The sequence below is a fragment of the Suillus fuscotomentosus genome, assembly GCF_016647785.1.
Source record: "Suillus fuscotomentosus strain FC203 chromosome Unknown F5891scaffold_163, whole genome shotgun sequence".
In the NCBI taxonomy this organism is placed as follows: Eukaryota; Fungi; Basidiomycota; class Agaricomycetes; order Boletales; family Suillaceae; genus Suillus; species Suillus fuscotomentosus.
Window position 1 is genome coordinate 9,798 of NW_024539675.1, and position 18,806 is coordinate 28,603.

Here is an 18,806-nt window from a genome sequence, read left to right on the forward strand (position 1 = left end):
TTCTGAGCATCACTAGGCAAGTGGGCATTCCTGGGTTTGACTTTCTTGGGGTTGATCGACTTTCCTTGGGTAGTGGCTGATGTGGACGCGTGATGAGCGCTTTCAGTTTTGATGGGCTTCTCATCCAACTCCGTGATATCAACTGACATCTGTTGCAGAAATTTGTCAGCTCTCTCGCGGTTATGTCAGTCAGTTTTGACCCATACAGAAGTTGTGAGCTGAGTTTTCGCTGCTTTGTTGACCTAGATTAGTGATCAGTTTAATTTACTAGTACTTGACCAAATCCTCATTACCTTGGTGTTGACCTCAGGCAGCTGCCGATCGATCATCTCCACATCATCATCTATGTTAACTACATCCTCGACTTCAGAACCCTCATAGTCAGCATCTGGATCGTCTTCAACTTCGGCTTCTTCTTCGTCCAACAACTCGGATCACCTCCCGGGTACATCGCCTTCCTGTTCTTTGTCCAAAAAGTCGAAAAAGGTGCGCTTTTCCCCCTTGTGAGCATCTTTAACAGTCTGTAATATGTGCACAACTCCCTGCCTTTATTCTAGTATGTCCTAGAAGGTGCGAATCTACTCACCGCCACCCTAGCCTGATCTCTGATAATCTGATCATTGAATTCCTCAGGTACATCAACATCCTCTTCCCACTCCAGTTCATTGTCCGAGACCGCTAACAATACTACTATTAGCCTCACTTGTAAACACGAGTTAATCCATACCCGCGCTTTGTGTGCTTTGCGGCATTGAGGGCTGCGACCGGGACTTGGATGGAACGATCTTCACCTGCTTCCTCACTATTGTCTCCTCTGAAGGTTCGGTTATGCTTTGGGTTAGCGAACGAAGCAAGGTGAGTTCTGATGGAAGCAACTTTATTGTTCGAAATAGGAAAACTTACGCTGATTCTTTGATTTTCCCAATAATGCTTCCCACATGTGTCTGACTCAAGGTGGATATGCCGGTGTTAGAAACCTTTCTACTAACATTGACACTGTCCTTAAATTTGATGGGCCTTGGATCTTGACTCTTCCTCTTCTCCACGTTCACAGTTTGAGTCGCTCCTGCACCATCAACTGTACAAATCCAAATGGTAAATCCTTGCAATAGTATTTTGTATTGTATAATGCCTGCTTACATGCTTTAGGGCCTAGCGTCATACTAGTGTACACAGCATTCTCTGTGTCCAGGGTCGTTTTAGTGGTCTTTTTTGCTAATGGGCGAGGTTTCGGTCTAATGAGCTGACCAGGGCCAGTGAGCTGAGCACTCTGCTCGATGGCCATGATGTCTTCCTTCGCAGCAATTTGCCTGTGAGTATCCTCCAAGGCAGCAGCCTTAGCTGCTTTCCCTGCTGCTTTCTGACTTTTTCAGCTGCAACCACTTCCCTTGGATGTTGCGTTCAATTTGCGTCAAGGACAATTTGTCCTGGATGCTTGCTGGCATTACTGGGGCGTGTCCCGGGTCGAGGCATGTGAATGGAGGCAAGTGTTGACACGGGTGAATGACGAATATGAGACGGTAGAGAAAGAGACGAAATTGATCCAGGTGAGGCTTTTTATTTGAACATGTAATTCACATACTTTAGTTCCATTTCAACATCTGCCTTAGTTCCTAGTACCTCGCGCTACCTATTTGCTGCCCAACATGGCCCCAGGGATGATCAGACTTGTTTGTCAGGTTCCAGGCTGCAATCACGTCTTCAAAAATAAGTCTGGTCTGATGAAGCACAAGCACATGAAGCATCCACTACCCCCACAGATCAACTGAACTGTCCCAGGTCCTGGCTTTATATCTCCAAGGGCACAATCTCCCATTCCAGGTGCAGAGGACGAGCAGGAGAATCCAGGATTTGTACCTGAAGAAGATACTTGGGTGGACATGGGAAACTTGTTCCGTGTGTTCCATCCGCATCTCACAGGTAGGTGTCTTTTGTCAAGTCCTTTCACTCTATCTAATTGAACTGTTTTCTTTGCAACTCAGGGCTCAAATGCAACACTGATGGTACATTTATTGATCAAGATGCACCTCCCTCACCTCGTACGAATGCCCCGTCAACCGACTGGATGCCTTATCGAAACAGAGTTGAATTTGAGACAGCAGAATTCCTCTTTATGCAGAACCAAATGTCTGCAAAGCAAATCGACATGCTGCTCGACTTATGGGCCGCAACTCTCATCAAGCATAATGATGCTCCCCCTTTCGCCAACCACAAGGACATGTTTGCAACCATTGATGCGACCCCACTAGGCGATATCCCCTGGCAGAGCTTCGCAATGTCCTACAACGGCATCAAACCACAAGATAATGTACCACCGTGGATGACCACGCAATACAATGTGTGGTATAGAGACCCACTGGAACTTGTGTGCAACATGCTCGCAAATCCCGACTTCAATGGGGAAATTGAATTTTTGCCCTACCGTGACTACACCACTGACAACAAATGGTACTGGAAGAACCTTATGTCAGGTGATTGGGCATGGAATCAAGTGGTGAGTGTTTTCAAGCCAGAATTCAAGTTGCAGTGTGCTGAGAATCACATTTAGGATCTAATTGCTCAAAATCAGGAGACCCATGGTTCAACATTCGTGCCGTTGATTATGGGAAGCGACAAGACAATCGTCTCAGTTGCTACTGGACACACCGAGTATCACCCACTCTACCTATCGATCAGTAATATTTTCAATAGTGTGCGACGTGCACATCGCAATGGTGTCGTACTTGTTGGGTTCCTTGCTATACCGAAAAGTAAGGACCCACACTTAAATGTCTCTTGTTGTAAACTCATGTTGTTTATTTAGGCACAAAGGAGCATAATAATTGTGTTCATTATAGGAACTTCCGTCGACAACTCTTTCAGCGGTCCCTGGCAAAAATTTTCGAATCTGTGAAAACGTTCATGGAAACTCCTGATGTCACGCGCTTTCCGGACGGTCACTTTCAATGAACAATTTATGGTATTGGCCCATACATCGCTGATTACCCTGAGCAGCTGATGCTATCTGGTGTTGTGCAGCGATGGTGTCCACGGTACGACAAAATTTGTTTTATTTGTATTTGTTTACATATGTGCTTCACAGGTGTCTGGCAGATAGCAAGGACCTTGACGGTGGTCAGCCTTGTCTGCATAGGCGCGAAGAACACACGGAGCTGCTCGTTGACTGACTGACACATAAACAGCTGTGGTCCGAGTATGGTATCATCAGCGATCTCGTTGTAAGTTGCCTATTGTACAAACTTGCCAGGACTTATATCAACCCTCTACTAGCTGTTCACCAATGATTTCCCTCTTGCAGATATCCATGAGCTTCTCTCCCCAGATCTTTTGCACCAGATCATCAAGGGGACTTTTAAGGACCACTTAGTTGATTGGGTGGAAGACTATTTGACGGCCACACATGGTGCTCACCTTGCAGCTGAAATTATGGATGATATTGATTGAAGGTACACAAACCATGGAACATTTGACAACTAATACTCATAATACTAAAGGATAGCAGCGGTCGCCCCATTCGCTGGGTTATGACACTTTCCAGATGGATGCGGATTCAAGTAGTGGACTGGCGACGACTCCAAGGCATTAATGAAGGTGTGCTGAATAATTTATTTTGAAACCTGTGTGCGAGTCAACTTATGCGATATTTAGGTTTATATACCTGCAATCAAGAATCATGTCCCTGAAGACATCACGCGCGCTTTTAGTGCATGCCTTGATTTTTGTTATCTTGTACGGCGCGAGGCACTCACTGAAGACGACCTTGTACAACTTCAAGAAGTTGTGGAACACTTTCACAAATACTGGGAGATCTTCAAAATGACTGGTGTAACCACATCATTCTCCCTTCCCCGCCAACATTCTATGTATCACTATGTTGTAGAAACAACAATACTGTGAGGAACAAATGATGCTCCTGACTGTCTCTATAAATGTTTGTAAGGTCATGTGTTGCCTAGTCTGTGTTACTTGAGGAGACAAGTGCGTTTGACCCTAAAGGGGAAGCGAGTGCAGCGAAGATCTAGAGGTATGCGCTGAAGTGAGGCGCAAGAAAGTGCAGGTGCGCGCAAGGCGCGGGAACACGCGCGCGTATTGGCGCGAAGTGCGGGAAAGTGTGCGTGCGTATGTGGAAACAATAGAGAGACTAAGCTTAAGTGGTAATATAGTGCAAGATAAGTGAAGAGAGATGCAAAGTGTAGAGGAATAGATTTCTACTGCGACTTTCTAGGTTAGTAAGTAGTAGGTAAAGTGAGAGGTGAAGTTCAGTGGTAAAAAAGTAGGTGAGGAGTAGTATGTACTGCTGGCGCTTATATAGCGCGCCTAAGTGCTGTAATGCGGAGCCGAAGCGCTAACGAGTAGGTATGTAGAGATATATATAAGTAAGGGTCCATGATAAAAATAAGGTGGAACATTATGCAAAAGAGAGAAATGGAAATATATGCACTAGGGAGCTTGGTGGACAGTGGATGGATGCTTCTGGATGGCTGACGCTATAGGGCGCTCAAGTGCGGGAATGCGCGGGAAAGCTGCGCCTCGTATAGGGATAGCTGCGGACTGCACACAGAGTGGTGCTGCAAGTTGGTGCTATATACTCCTTGGTGAAAACTGCCATATCATGCCATGAGAGGCATGAGTCTCTACAACGTATCGATGATCCAACTTTTTGGGGTGCCTAACGGTCTTTGTTCCTCCATAACGGAGTCTAAGCACATAAAAGCAGTAAAAGAACCCTGGCGCTGCTCTAGCAGGTTCAAGGCACTGGGTCAAATGTTGCTAACGAACCAGCGCCTTGACAAAGTTGCAGCTGCCCGTGCAGATTTTGAGGCATGCGGCATGCTTCGTGGTTCTTGCCTCTTGGAAGCTTTGCAAGAACTTCAAAGATGTGCATGATCATTTGTGATAACAATCCAGCACTTCTCACCCCGAAACAGGTCATAATAATGATGAAGATAGTGAGTCGGATGATGATGCAATGGCTGGCACAACACTTGCAGGTCTCCCTGGGCGCCTGCAAGTTCGTGAACCTCAAAATCAATCCGTCGAGGGAGATGCTGGTGAAGTTCTTGATGGACCAACGGCGGAATCTCACGTTGAACTTGGAGTGACACCCCATGAGTCAGTTCACATGTCCTTCAACCCTTCCTCACAATACTTAGAATGTGTCCTGAACGTCAAGACACTCGGCCTTCAACTCAACCTTCCACATTTCCCTGGTATGATTCAAGAATTCCTCCATGACCAGCTCCATTCGACGAACCCCGACCCTCCCCATTTTGATCCTATGACAGCCCCAATATTCTTAGGGAAAGCGACACTTTTTAATTCTGCCGCTGTGACATTCTATGTGCCTAGTGATCTGAGTGGCACTGGAGGCATGCGCCGTGAGTATATCTGGTCAACACCATCATGGTGGGGAGGCCCTGCTAGGTGTGATTGTGTCTTCATTAACATGGATGCTGATACAGACTCTCCCATGGGCGGACTTTCAGTTGCGCGGGTGTTGTGCCTTTTCTCATTCCAATACCGGACATCATACTTTCCTTGTGCTGTTGTCTGCTGGTACTCTCACATACTCGAAAGCCATGATCCTGACACGGGTATGTATATCATCACACCTGGAACAACTGACAATGGCACTCCAGACATATCAATTGTTCATATTGATTGTGTTTTTCGCACTGCCCACCTCATTCCAGTATACGGCACAAATTTTATCACTTGTACAATGAGTCCGCACAACTCATATGATGCCTTCGACTCATTTTATGTTAACAAATATGTAGATCATCATGCTTTCGAGATAGCATGACTCCATTTTACACTAATTTCACTAGTATACACAGGTACAAGACTGACAGCACGAACTTTGGCAGGCAGAGTTATGAAGACAACACTCTCAAGATGATTGGTCAGTCCTTGTCAAATGTGAGACATCCTAGTACTCACTGTTAACTACAGTCACCCTACACTCGAGCAACACGTTCTGTTTCAATTCCTGCGCTCAGATGACATGCTCTGCTTTGATTCCTGCACTCGCCGAGCGACATGCTCTGTCCCAAGTCCTGCGCTTGCCGGGCAACTTCAATGTGTTCCGTTTCGATTCCTGCGCTCGTGCAACACATTCTCTTTCGATTCCTGCACCATACCCATTCCTTTACCTTCTTCCAGAACTCCAATGAAGCCTCTGCCTTTGCTTTTGCTTTTGCTTTTGCTTTTGCTTTTGCTTTTGCTTTTGCTTTTGCTTTTGCTTTTGCCTCCGCCTTCGCATTCGCCTCTGCCTCCACCTTCGCCTCTGCCTCTTCCACCTCCACCTCAGCCCTAATTGCTGCCTCTGCTTGAATCGCTATCTCTCCCCACTGGCACCTCCCCCCTCATATACTACCATACACCGGTTTGGAAGCCATGTTCTGTATATCTCCTTGATCAATGATCAAGACAATGAGTGCCGGTGGAACTTACTATGTGTTTTGGTCTTTGGATATACCAACTTTGCTTGTTCACACTTGTGCACTTGTTTTTCTGCCTTGCCAAGCTAAGTAAATACATGTAAATAAGTTGTACTGTACTACTTCTGTGAACTCATTTGCCTTCGCTGCCTTATCATAAACATCCTGCCTTACCTTGCCCTAAACTTACTTGCAATGACGTTGGCCTTAGAATAAATTGAACCAGGTATAAAAATAGCAGCTTATTTTCCTTGATGGCCTTAATAATATTTTTAAGTAGACTAAGGGACGAAAAGGAACACAGCGATTTGCTGATGGTCATACCGGCCTGGTCCATTGCACCATGAGGGCACAGCATGAATGTGCTCGTGTCGCATGCCAGTGATTCCGCTTGGATCGCTTGGTGCAATGAACGTAGTGGAAGCAGAATGGAAAATCTTGATGCGTCCTGTAAAAGATGGACAGTCACGAAGGGGGACATCGGCGGAAGAATGATTGTCGTCAGTGTGAATCTGGTCATATAAAAACAGACGAATGAGATGTGGGAGTGATGGCAAATCAAGTTCATCTGCAAGTTTGGGAATTGTACGCGCACATTTACGTTCTGAATGTCACATTAATGCTCGAAAGTTGTCAGAAAGTTTGAATATGCACAAGCACAACGTGCCAAGTTCACATCAGCAATAATGTCCTCATCATCTACAACTCCATCATCCTCGACATCGCCATAGTCGTCAGCTTCCTTGGCAAATGGATTGGTTTTTTCGGGCCATTGCGCTTCATGGTTGTTGTTGTCGATGTCCAACTCAGTGCTGTTGTCATCTTCGGGATTGAAGCAATTATTGACTGGGGATTTAATGAATAAAAACAAATCAAAATCAAACATAAAGCATGTACAAAATGAATTATAGTAGCTGAAAGCGCAAGAACCTTTAAGCATCCCGCGCAAATGAAAATCAACTCTTGCTGCCGCAATTTTGTCCAGGTGCTGATTGGTGAGGAGCATCTGACCGAGAGCCTTGTGTTTGCTTGAGCGTCGCCACAGTTTCTTTACTGCCTTGATATGCTTGGATTCGGTGATGGATGAACAAAGCCCGTTTGGGGCGCCAAACATTTGGACGAGAATCTCATAGTGAACAAGGGAGTGTTGTCGGGGCAGGGAGATGTCAAAGCAGACACCGATAGTCTGGAATATGGTGCGGTATCTATGGAAGCGCTTGAGGGCATCCCTGAGCTCTGTGAGAGTATCATCCGTGATGATATTGGCATGAACGATGTAGCAAAATTCCAGAAATGCTCGAAATGCTCAAACTACATTGTCCGGTACGTGCCCTTCGATTGCTGGAAGATAGACCTAGTAAATAGTTGCATAAGTGTACACAAGATAATACAAGCATCAGGCTTACCTTCATTAATGCTTTCGAGTCATCACCTGTCCATTGTGAGAACCCGCGCCCTTGTGGAAAACACCGTAGACCAGGGAATGAGGGTGCGACAGCAATTCTAGCGTTGTAGAAACAACTATCCAGATGGTGGTATTCTGAACTATGTGTTGGGTCTGCTTGCCTAAGCTGCTATGCTTGTGGTGACAAGTGCGTTCGACCCTAAAGGGGAAGCAAGTACAGCAGAGATCTAGGGGTTGGTGCAAAGGGTGCCGTTTGTCGGCCGACATAGAGCGCGGGAAAGCGCGTGAGGCGCGAGCGCGAGAACGAAGCGCTTAGGGCGGCCGATGCGCGGGAAGGTAGCGCTTGAGCAGCGCGGGAAAAGCGCAAGGTGGGTTTACAAGCAGAGGTTCGTAATAGACGTTAAGGATGTTCTTATTGCCAATAGATACTGACTATGGCATGTGACGGATGAGCTTTACACTGATAGTGAGGTGCAGGGAGCTTCTATATGATTCGATGATGTAAAATATGAACTACAGGCGCTTATATATGTCTAAAAATGCGCCCCTGAAGCGGAGCTGAAGCGAGTAGGTAAGGTATGTAATAAGGGTCCATGACATGAGAATTGAGCAATCATTAAAATAGAATATGGTCTGATATGGAGAAAATGATATGAACATGTACCAGTGAGGTTAGTTTGGACAATGGATGGATGTGCGACATAGGGTGCTTCGAGCACGGGAAAGCGCGCCTAATGCGCGCACAAGAATGCTGCGCTTGGGGCGGCCGATGCGTGGGAAGGTAGCGCGCGCTTGGCGCGGGAGAGTTTCGCTTTGCATAGGGAATGATTGGAAAGGTATTGGCACAAGTTGTGCATCAAACTGTACTCTGAGACAGGTCGCATATATAGCCTCTGCAAGGCCACAGAGATATCAGTCTCTACAGCGCAGTCCAGCAGAGTTCAATGGCAGTGATTAATTGTAGTGGACACTGGGTGGACCAATGGGCAGTTGAGGAGAGTTTAATGGAATAACTGGTGGTGGTGGATACACTGGGAGATACACTGGAAGTTGGAAGACAAAGCCCTCAAGGCAAATGTCCATAATTGCATCAGAGCAAGTCCTTCGGGTCAGGAACCCTACATAGTCGGACATCTCATCATCTGCATTTCAATGTCATGATGTAATTATGTCAGTAACTGCACTAGCCCAATAAGTGAATTTTGTTGTGCAACTGACTGAACCAGATATATGTTTTGATGGAACTCGCAGAATGAAAAAGGAGCTTTAAAACAGAGGATACATGAATGAGAGCAAACAGATGAGAGAATGAGAAGCCTACAAATGGAAGTCCATGCCATGGCCCTACAAAATTGAGTAACAGAGTGTCCTACATTGCACATGAACATCAAATCACACTGGAGGCAGTGTCGCTGATTATGTCACACAAATTCAACTAGCAGGAATCCAGTAACATCAATCAAACATATAATGATGAGGTAACGAAACTGCAAAACATTGCTATGGGCAAAAGACAAAAACAGCGAAATTATGAGATTATGATTGCATAGGAAGCAAGTGGGGCACAATGGGAGGCCTGCCGAAATGATCAAAGAATGTTTGAATGTAAAATGTCACCGCCATGCACCTGACTTCCCAGGAGTATGTATCTGTGAAATTGTCTGAGGTCAGTGGTGTCATAAGACAAGGCAGAACATCATCCCAATCACAAAGCAGTCTTCGGAAATTCTCAAGGTAAGGAAGACAGCCCATCAAGGTGTTGTTCCACAACCCATAGTTCTCTGATGGAAACAACTCTGACCACATCACCAAACCAGCCTCACCTAGGAAGATGCTATGGAGGAGCTGCTCATGACCAATGGCATCATTGTTCCAACATCCCCATGCCAAGTAATGATCGAGATCCCTCAACTCGTACCGAAAGCCAAGTTCAAATAACTCCTAGGTGATCTTCTGGACTAGAAGCGAAGGAGGGGTGGCAAGACTAGCGATGGAGACTTGTTCACCCCAAAATTCAACAACTCCTTCTGGTGAAAATATATCACCCTGAGTTTCCAACAGGTCATCACTGAATAAGTCCCGCTGAAGGTACAACAATTCAGATGGTGAGTCTGAACAATGTTGGGTCTTGCAGAACCTAGCTGCTATTCGACCCTAAAGGGTTTCTGGACTAGGCTTAAGGCTCAGAGGAGAGGAAATATCATAGAAACTTGCTCAGCACTCAGACTCATACTGGTAACTGGTGAAAAGATTGATTCATTATGTAAGCTACAAAAGTGCCAACATAAGGTAAGGTAAAAACAGTCTCTACAAGCCCAGCCAGAAATGAATCCCTACACCGCATTGCTCGCTTCCCCTTCTTGGTGGCTGTAAGACTCTTTCCGTCTGGCTCTTTCCCTTTGGAAGATTGTGGTTGGACAGAAGGGACGCTACTGAGGAAATCATGCCAGAGCTGAGGAGTGGGATAAGTGCATGGATGATCATGGTCAACTCGGCCAATCCACAGTGGACAAGCAGCAAGCCAGTTGGCAAGGTATAGTTGCAATCATTCAGGCAACTTGGGACCGAGGAGGAGAGCAGGTTCAGAGAATCTATACCCCCGATTGATAATGTAGGGTGTGCGAACACAAGACTTGTCCTTAATGGCAGTTTTCATGGCACCATCCCAATGCAGGTTTGGCGGTGGAAGGAAAGGAGTCTCAGGATCTTTCCACTTATCCCTAGATTCACCTGACTGTGTAGGGCGAGCTTCAATGAAGTCTGAAAATTGTGTGAGCATGCAACATATACAAAGAAAAAATGTTACATACAAGGCCGGTGTAGAAACAACAATACAATGAGGAACAAAAGAAGCTCCTGACTGTATCTGTAAAAGTTGTAAGGTCGCGCGCTGCCTAGTCTGCGTTACTTGAGAAGCAAGTGCGTTTGACCCTATAGGGGAAGTGAGTGCAGCAAGGATCTAGAAGTGTGCGCTTAAGCGAAGCGCGAGAAAGCGCAGGAGCGCGCAAGGTACAAAGGCGCGGGAACGCGCGCGCGTATGCGGAAATGAGAAACTAAGCTTAAGTAGTGATATAAAGCAAGATAAGAGATATAAGAGTGCAAAATGTAAAGGAATAGCTTTCTACTATATTCTGCTAAGTAGTAAGTGGGTAGTAACTAGTAAGTGAAAAGTAGGAAAAGTAGGTAAGTAATAGTATGTACTGCTGGCGCTTATATAGCGCGCCTAAGCGCGGTCATGCGGAGCCGAAGCGCTACCGAGTAGGTATGTAAGGATATATATGAGTGAGAAACTATGATAAAAATAAAGGTGGAACTATGCTAATAAAGGAAATGGAAATATACGTACTAGGAAGCTTGGTGGACAGTGGATGGATGCATCTGAATGGCTGGCGCTATAGGGCGCGCAAGCGCAGGAACGCGCGCGCGCGTATACATCGCGAAGCGCGGGAATGGTGCGCGCATGGCGCGCGTTGCGTGGGAAAGCTGCGCGTCATATAGAGATAGCTGTGGGTAGCGCACAGAATGACGCTGCGAGTTTGTGCTGTATACTTCCTAGTGAAACCTGCCATATCACACCATGAGACACACGAGTCTCTACACCGGTGCCATTGTTTTCCCTTCTGTTTAGGCGCCTTGCCAAGAGCAGATAATTTGGGACCAGAAGCAGGACAACTCAAGCTGGACGACAGTTGAGAAGATTTGTCAGACTCGGGATCTTGGTATGTCATGCCTGCATATAGGCAGTGAATGTGCATATGACGATTGCGACCACCTTGACCATGGTAGATGACTTCAAATGGGCAGATTTTTCTGCCCTCTGTGTATATGGCAATAATGATGTGATCTGGGCATGTGAGTAAGACCGGTTCAACAACCATCATTTTCAGGGGTATGTATGCGCTTGTATGGACATACCAAGCTGGGACACCAGTGCAGAATAACTTCTCGCAGATGTCACTGCTCTGCATGAATCCCCCCATCCATCCTAAGTTGACCTCATGGCAAACACCAAAAGTGGTACGAGGTTGGGCAATGAGTCCCAGTAAGAACTGGCTATGATGGGAGAGGACTGTATGTGTTGGGATGTGAATTACCGCATTAGTACTATGATGGCCTGTGTCAGTTTCTTATACATTACATCAGACTTCCCCCACTCTCAGCCGCATGTTTCAGATTCAGTTGCACACTTTCAAGTTTCGATACCTCTATTCACAGACTCTTTCTGATGCACTTTCGATACCTTCATGCACTGACCGCTGATGTATTTTTGTAGCCGTTTGTTATTTCAGTGCTCCCAGTGTATAATATGATCACACCCAATGTTACCTGTGCATATTTCGAGATGCAAGCGATACACAATAAAATCATATATAATACTATTTAAACACATTCTGATATAGCACCGAGGTGGTTCCACTATATGCTCCTACATGATTCTGATGTGTTTTTGCAAAACAAAACATATGAGGGCATTAGGGATCTCGCACCAACATATAGAAAATGTGCGGATTGTCCCACTTTATAACCAGAATGTGCCCTGCTGGTATTTTCTTTGTGGCCATTTTTATTAACACATCCCAACACATACAGTCCTTTCCCGTCATAACCAGTTCTTACTGGGAATGAGTACCCAGTCAATGTAAGAGTATATGTCAAGAAAGAGGTGCTGAGCATCAGTGACAAAAATGAGAAGATCTCAAAAAGTAAGGGGGTGGGACTTCAACCGTGCGATGGCATGATGGAGGTACAAGAGGCAACTGTATATGATTTGACCTCTGTCTGGCTGATCCTTTCTGTAATTGTGGACTCGTTGCTCAGCCAGTTTGAGAAGGGACTGCGAGCCATCGACCTTATCAGGAGCCAGCATGCCTACAGGAAATGAATTCCCTGGAATGGACTTAAGGTCATCCCGGCTAGGGGTGAACCAGGCCCAATGTAGTGGATGCAGGAATGGAAATGCCTCCTTTCAAGGAATGCAAACAGCATGACAAAAAGAGTCATTGTAGGACTGAGGCCACTGGAAGCAATCGATAACGCTGAAGTAACCATCTGCCCGGGCTTGTAGGTCTTCTTCTTCAAAGTGGTGAAACTCTGGAATGAAGTGCATGTTGGGCATCGTAATAACTAGATTTCCCTGCACAGCGACAGTGCGGTGTAGGAATACAACACAGAGTGGGGCTATACAAAGATGGCTCCAAACTGATATATTTATGTTGTGGTCTTGCACTGCCTAGTCTGCTATACTTGATGAGACAAGTGCGTTCAACCCAGGGGCCTGCAGTCTGGGAATAGTTTTGGGGGTCAGTGAGTGATGTGGGGTCAATAGTCCGAGCGTGGGAAACAATGTCCGAAGGTATAATTACGATGTCTGATGCAAAAGCGTCGGGTCCAATGTTTTCGGGTTCGGGTTCAGGTTATTGGAAACTAATGATGACGTGATAGTGAGCATCGGAAAAGCAAGTGGTGTGTGCAATAATGACAATGAAGGATACGGACAGTGAAGGAATGATGATATTCGCAATATCAACTAAGAACTATGAAATATACCCTCGGGAGTTGAGGCTGGAAGTTGAGGGTGACAATGATCTAGTGAGGCAGGATGAGAGAGAGGAAGGACGATGAGAAGAGAAAGGAGGAACGATGAATGGTGGTAGATAGAAATGTAAGGAATTGAATAGAAATGCAGTAGGAAAATCCCCAATGAAATTCCAACTGAATCTGGGTAGTGAGTGCAATTGTGGGAAAGTCCCAACTTTGTTCAACTCTTCACCACTGCCTCTATTGTCCTGCCTCCTCATTAGATCATTGTGGCCCTCAACTTCCAGCCTCAACTCCAACTCCTGGCCCTCTCTTGCCATCTGAACTTTGTGCTGTTGTAGGACTTAGAGTCCTTGTGGCCTTGTAAAGGCTATTTTTGCATCATCCCATAGGTCCTTGCATTGTGCGTGCTAACACTAATGCGATGTGCATCTTTTCTGCTATCGGCCGACGGCCGCAGCTTGCACACATGTATCGGATCGTAACAGCTTTTACTTGGCTCTGTTGAGCGTCCTTATCCTGTCCTATCCATATCCACTGCTGGTCTATCGGTGCGTATTTCACTTGTTTTGGAATAGACTGACCATATTTCCAATGCTATTTCATTTATATCTCTATTAGTTTCATCATGGACCCTTATTACCTACAGCCGCTACCTACTCGGCTCGGAATAGCACTTCGGCATGTTCTCATATATACTTGTACTTACGAATTTCATGTATCTTTAACCTCCCACATAGAATCTATCATCCACTTGCACACATTACCATCTGAATCTACATTCTAAGCTTTGCATCAACCGCTGCGCGTATCTACCTACCGGCCACATTATCCTATCAGTTCCTTGCTTCAGTAGTTGTCGCGTTGAAGGTACAACAATTCAGATGGTGAGTCTGAACAATGTTGGGTCTTGCAGAACCTAGCTGCTATTCGACCCTAAAGGGTTTCTGGACTAGGCTCAAGGCTCAGAGGAGAGGAAATATCATGAAAACTTGCTGAGTACTCTGACTCATACTGGTAACTGGTGAAAAGATAACTTGATTATGTAAGCTACAAAAGTGCCAACATAAGGTAAGGTAAAAACAGTCTCTACCAGCCCAGCCAGAAATGAATCCCTACAGCGCTACTTACGAATCCGCCATCTTTGCCGCTTCACTATAACACTTTGTGGCACCTGCATATCTTTTCCGCATGGCCGTGCTTTACCGCACATTAATGTATCTTCAGCCACTCAATCTAGCTTCACACTGAGTCAACGGCAGCTCGCTCGTGCTCGCATTGCATTGCGCTAGCCTTTGCGCTCCATCCATTCTCAACCACCCTTAGAGCTAGTTCGGAAACCCATGTGAAGTCAGGTTGAATCAATTTGCATTCGGCAAGCATGGTCGGCACGGCACACCCCGAACAGCTGACTTTCAACCTTGCTTGCATCCTACTACTACCAGTGTACCACCATGGAATCTTGTTATCGCATCGATAATCTCAAGGGTGTCCATCTCACCCATCATAAACATATCTTGACAAGTGTTGTATCTCTAACAGCTCTTGCTGCACATTACACTACTGTTCTCATGGCTCAAGAGAAAGAGAAGGCATTTTGGACCGAATCAGAAGTAACTGCGCTGGTCAACTACCTTCATGAACATCGGTCAGAGCGTGCCGAAGGAGGCAACTTCAAGATGGTAACATTCAATGGAGCAGCGAGGGATATCGCACCCAAGAAGACACAGGGCCCACAAAAGACTGGCAAAATGTGCCAGACAAAGTGGACATCAGTGAGTTGCTGATTTCAATCTACGTTATCAGTTTATCGATCTCAGCTAGCATGTGTTTAGTTGAAACAGATCTACAATGCTATCGATAAGTATTGCAAGCAGTCTGGAATCAATCAGTGGCACTCTGAGTATGATGCGAACATCCAGGGGGAAGCAGCAGCAGCAGTGTTTGATGCATATGTCCAGCAAAAGGTATGTCATTATACTCTCATGTCATGTTGTTTTACTAATACTACATTTCTTTCAGTCCAATTCTGCAATGCGCCCTTTCTGAAACTCCGGATGGGTCTATCTTGAGCGGATGCAGGAGATTTTACCTGTGGGTGGCGCACGAGGGGCAGCGGCTTTCCGAGCCACCAATGTTCCCGTGCCCTCCATTGACAATGAGCCTGGGGTGGATGCCCCAGGAGCTCAGGCTCCTGGATCTGCTAGCTCCATGAGTGCCATCACTGGCACGAGTGGCAGATCTACTAGCTCCACGAGTGCCGCTGCTGGCACAAGTGGTGACGTCATTATGTCCGGGACCAATACCATCGCTTCTCCTCCTCCCCTGTCTAGTGCTGCCACTCGACCAACTATCTCTACAACCTCCAGTACCGGAAAGTGCTCACACGATGCCACATCCATGTTCCATGATGATGCGGCCACATTCGCATCCACAGTACCTTCATCGACATCTGAACTGCCACAACAATCTGAGGCTCAAGCATCAAAGAAACAGAAGTCGCGTGCAACCCAGTCATGCGCTGACAGTGGCCAATCTGCAATGATGACCAGTGCTGCAAGAGCAGCCAAGATCACGCCAGCTGCAGCTGTTGTGGGCATGCAAGGGTCCATCAATCGTCTCACCGATGTGATCGAGAAGGGTATGGTTACTGATGCGGAAAGGCTGGAGAAGCAGAGACACGCTGCCTTGCATATCTTGAATGGGGAAGACGCAGACTGCTATCCGTTGCAGGAGAGGGTCATTGTCATGCACATGTTTGCAGATGACCCGGCTGTCACCAATGTATACCTTCAAAACGATGACAAAGACACGCGGTACGCATTCATCCAGCACATGATCCAGTGTAGATTTCAGAAGGTCCCGCAAGCACCACAAGTGCCATACGTCCGTCCGCAGTTGTAACTGTGCCGCCAGTGCCATGTAGTTTACCTGCCATTTGTTCAATCTCGCATGCACTCATTTGTTTTTTTCATACTCAATCACTAGCTGCACTAGCTGTTTCCATACCAAGTACTTGTTGTTTCTGTACCGAATTACATGTGTTTCTATGCTACGCTTTCCAATTCGCTCTCGTCCAACGCATCTGATACCTCCGAGTCTGAACCTGAGTCCAACAAAGCCCTCTCATGTATGACATCCTGATACTGATCCCACATTGCTTGCGCAATGCATTCACGCATTGCGCGACCACTCACCACATGACCACTATTGTCGTTCATTTCTTCATCGTCGTCATCATCATCAGCTTGTCCCTGAAAATCAGGGTTCTCAGACGCTTATGATTCGCCGTGCGACTCTTCATCCTCACTGGGATCATGTAGGCATAGGAAGTTGTGGATTGCGCACAATGCAGCAGGAATTCGTGCTTGAGTGTCGAGGGGGTACTCTGGTGCCAAAAGGAGAATGCGAAAGCGGCGTTTTAGGACACCAAAGATGCGCTCTATCACATTTCGTGCAGACACGTGGCGTAGGTTGAAGAGCTCCTCTTTATTGACGGGCCTGCCATCAAAATATAAGTTAGAGAAACGAAGAAGTTAGAAAAACATACCTGATATGTGCACGGCCCCACTCCGCGAGGTGGTAACGGACACCACGGTATGGCACAAAAAGTTCAGGGCAAAGCGGGAATCCTGCATCCACTAGGTAGTACTTCTGTCATGGAATGTGGAAGTCATGCACATGCGCATCCTCATAAATCCGAGAATCATTAGCTGAACCCTCCCACCCGGTCAAAGAGTAGACAAAATTGAGGTCGAAGTCACAAGCAAATAAACAGTTCTGCGAAACAAAACCTTTGCAATTACGGTATACAGTGCGTTCAAAGGCAGGGGGCGACACATGAATATGACTTCCGTCGAGTGCGCCAACAGCATCACAGAAAAATGGCCAAAATTTGGGGTTGTTTTTTATTTTTTTTGAGACCGAAGTGCCGTCCGGTAAGTGGACGTAGGTAGTGTAGAACGGGGGGGATGAGAATATGTGTAGAATCCTTTTAAAATAACTAGGAAATATTAGATGTATTGTATAGATCAAAAAATAATAGCGCTCACCGTGAAATCGTATCGTTCGATCTCTGAAACCACTCTCCAATGTGCCGGGTAGTCAGACCCGTGATGCTAGTATACAGGAATATAGCGACTTGTTCTTCCAACGAGACGAACTTGGAGTCAACATAACCGAAGTTACGGAGCTCAGAGATGAGCGCTTCAAAAGCATGTGCATGCATACCCAGTTTGCATCAAATGTGTTCCGGATGTCCAGTAAGAAGCTCCATAAGCCAGCCTTCACCAGAGAGAATGGATGTGTGGTACGGTTACGGGTCTTTGGAGTAGGTAGATTGTAGTAGGGATCCTGTAGCACATATCAGGATGCTGATGAGGATTTTAGCATAGTGAAAGAGGCGTTGTTGGATCTCTGGACGTGTCATTGTAGTGAGAACAGTAGTTACAGTAATGCGCAGCAAGAGCTGGTAGAGATACAACACTTGTCAAGATCCTTAAGATTATTGATGCGATAACAGTAGTAGTACAATGCAAGCAAGGTTGAAAGTCAGCCGTTCGGGGTGGTGTGCCGACCATGCTTGCCGACTGCAAATTGATTCCACCTGACTTCACATGGGTTTCCGAACTAGCTCTTATTAGTTTCAGTGATTTCCCTCCAAATTTTACATAGAGGAATTGTTCTCAGTTGCAATCCCCTTGGGCTGAATTATATACTCGCGTCCAGAGGTCTATTTGAGTTTTACCCCACTTCACCCTTTCTTCCCCTTCACCCCTTCTCAACTAGCTATCATTCCTCGCACACACCGTTCAAACCCTGATTAGTTGACTTCGTGTCACTGATCTATCACTCTCAGACTGTGTGTCTGGAGGGTCGCCCTGGTTGCTCATTCATTGCTGCACCAATAGGGTTGAAGACCTTCCGTGGGAGTGCCTCACATCCGTTTTCTGCCTGGTGTGTCATGCTTTTCTTCTTTCAGTTTTTTCACTAGTGAGCACATTTCTTATCTACTTCTACTGATCTGCCCTCACATATCCTTTTTGTACACTCCACCGAGGATCAGAAAGAACTTAAGTCTGGATTGAGTGACTATCATCTTGCGGGTAAGTGTCATATCCTCAGAATACGCTAAAATCTTAATCATCTGTTTAAACAGGTCCTTTAACCTCGTCATTAATTTCTCGCATATTATGATGGTGTGTTCAATCTGGTGCGTCATACTTCACTTCCAGTCTTTAATAAGTGAGTGTACACATTTGTCTCATATCTACTTCTAGTGATATACCCTTGCACCAAATCCTCAGAGATCATTATTGTCATCCATCCACATACCTGCATATTATGGCAGTCCATTCCATCCGCCTTTCCGTTTTTTATAGGTGAGTCTACCCTCACATGTCCCTTTCATACACCATCTG

The 18,806-nt window shown here is 46.0% G+C and overlaps 4 protein-coding genes across 4 annotated transcripts; 1 reads left to right on the forward strand and 3 right to left on the reverse strand.

Moving 5' to 3' along the window:
* Positions 1-6,724: 6,724 nt before the first annotated feature.
* Positions 6,725-7,557, reverse strand: F5891DRAFT_1198763 (uncharacterized protein; the record flags this gene model as incomplete). Its single annotated transcript, XM_041368669.1, has 3 exons — positions 6,725-7,047; positions 7,107-7,289; positions 7,341-7,557. 3 exons carry the CDS (start codon positions 7,555-7,557, stop codon positions 6,725-6,727), a joined length of 723 nt encoding a protein of 240 aa, XP_041217382.1.
* A 1,827-nt stretch (positions 7,558-9,384) lies between these two features.
* F5891DRAFT_965607 (uncharacterized protein) lies at positions 9,385-9,789 on the reverse strand (the record flags this gene model as incomplete). Its single annotated transcript, XM_041376181.1, has 1 exon — positions 9,385-9,789. A coding segment is annotated over one exon (405 nt), but the record flags the coding sequence as incomplete, so codon positions are not given.
* Positions 9,790-11,240: 1,451 nt separating this feature from the next.
* Positions 11,241-11,843, reverse strand: F5891DRAFT_965633 (uncharacterized protein; the record flags this gene model as incomplete). Its single annotated transcript, XM_041376183.1, has 1 exon — positions 11,241-11,843. A coding segment is annotated over one exon (603 nt), but the record flags the coding sequence as incomplete, so codon positions are not given.
* A 2,997-nt stretch (positions 11,844-14,840) lies between these two features.
* Positions 14,841-15,173, forward strand: F5891DRAFT_965614 (uncharacterized protein; the record flags this gene model as incomplete). The annotated part of the gene is made up of 1 exon (XM_041376182.1): positions 14,841-15,173. One exon carries the CDS (start codon positions 14,841-14,843, stop codon positions 15,171-15,173), a length of 333 nt encoding a protein of 110 aa, XP_041217385.1.
* Between the last annotated feature and the right edge of the window lie 3,633 nt (positions 15,174-18,806).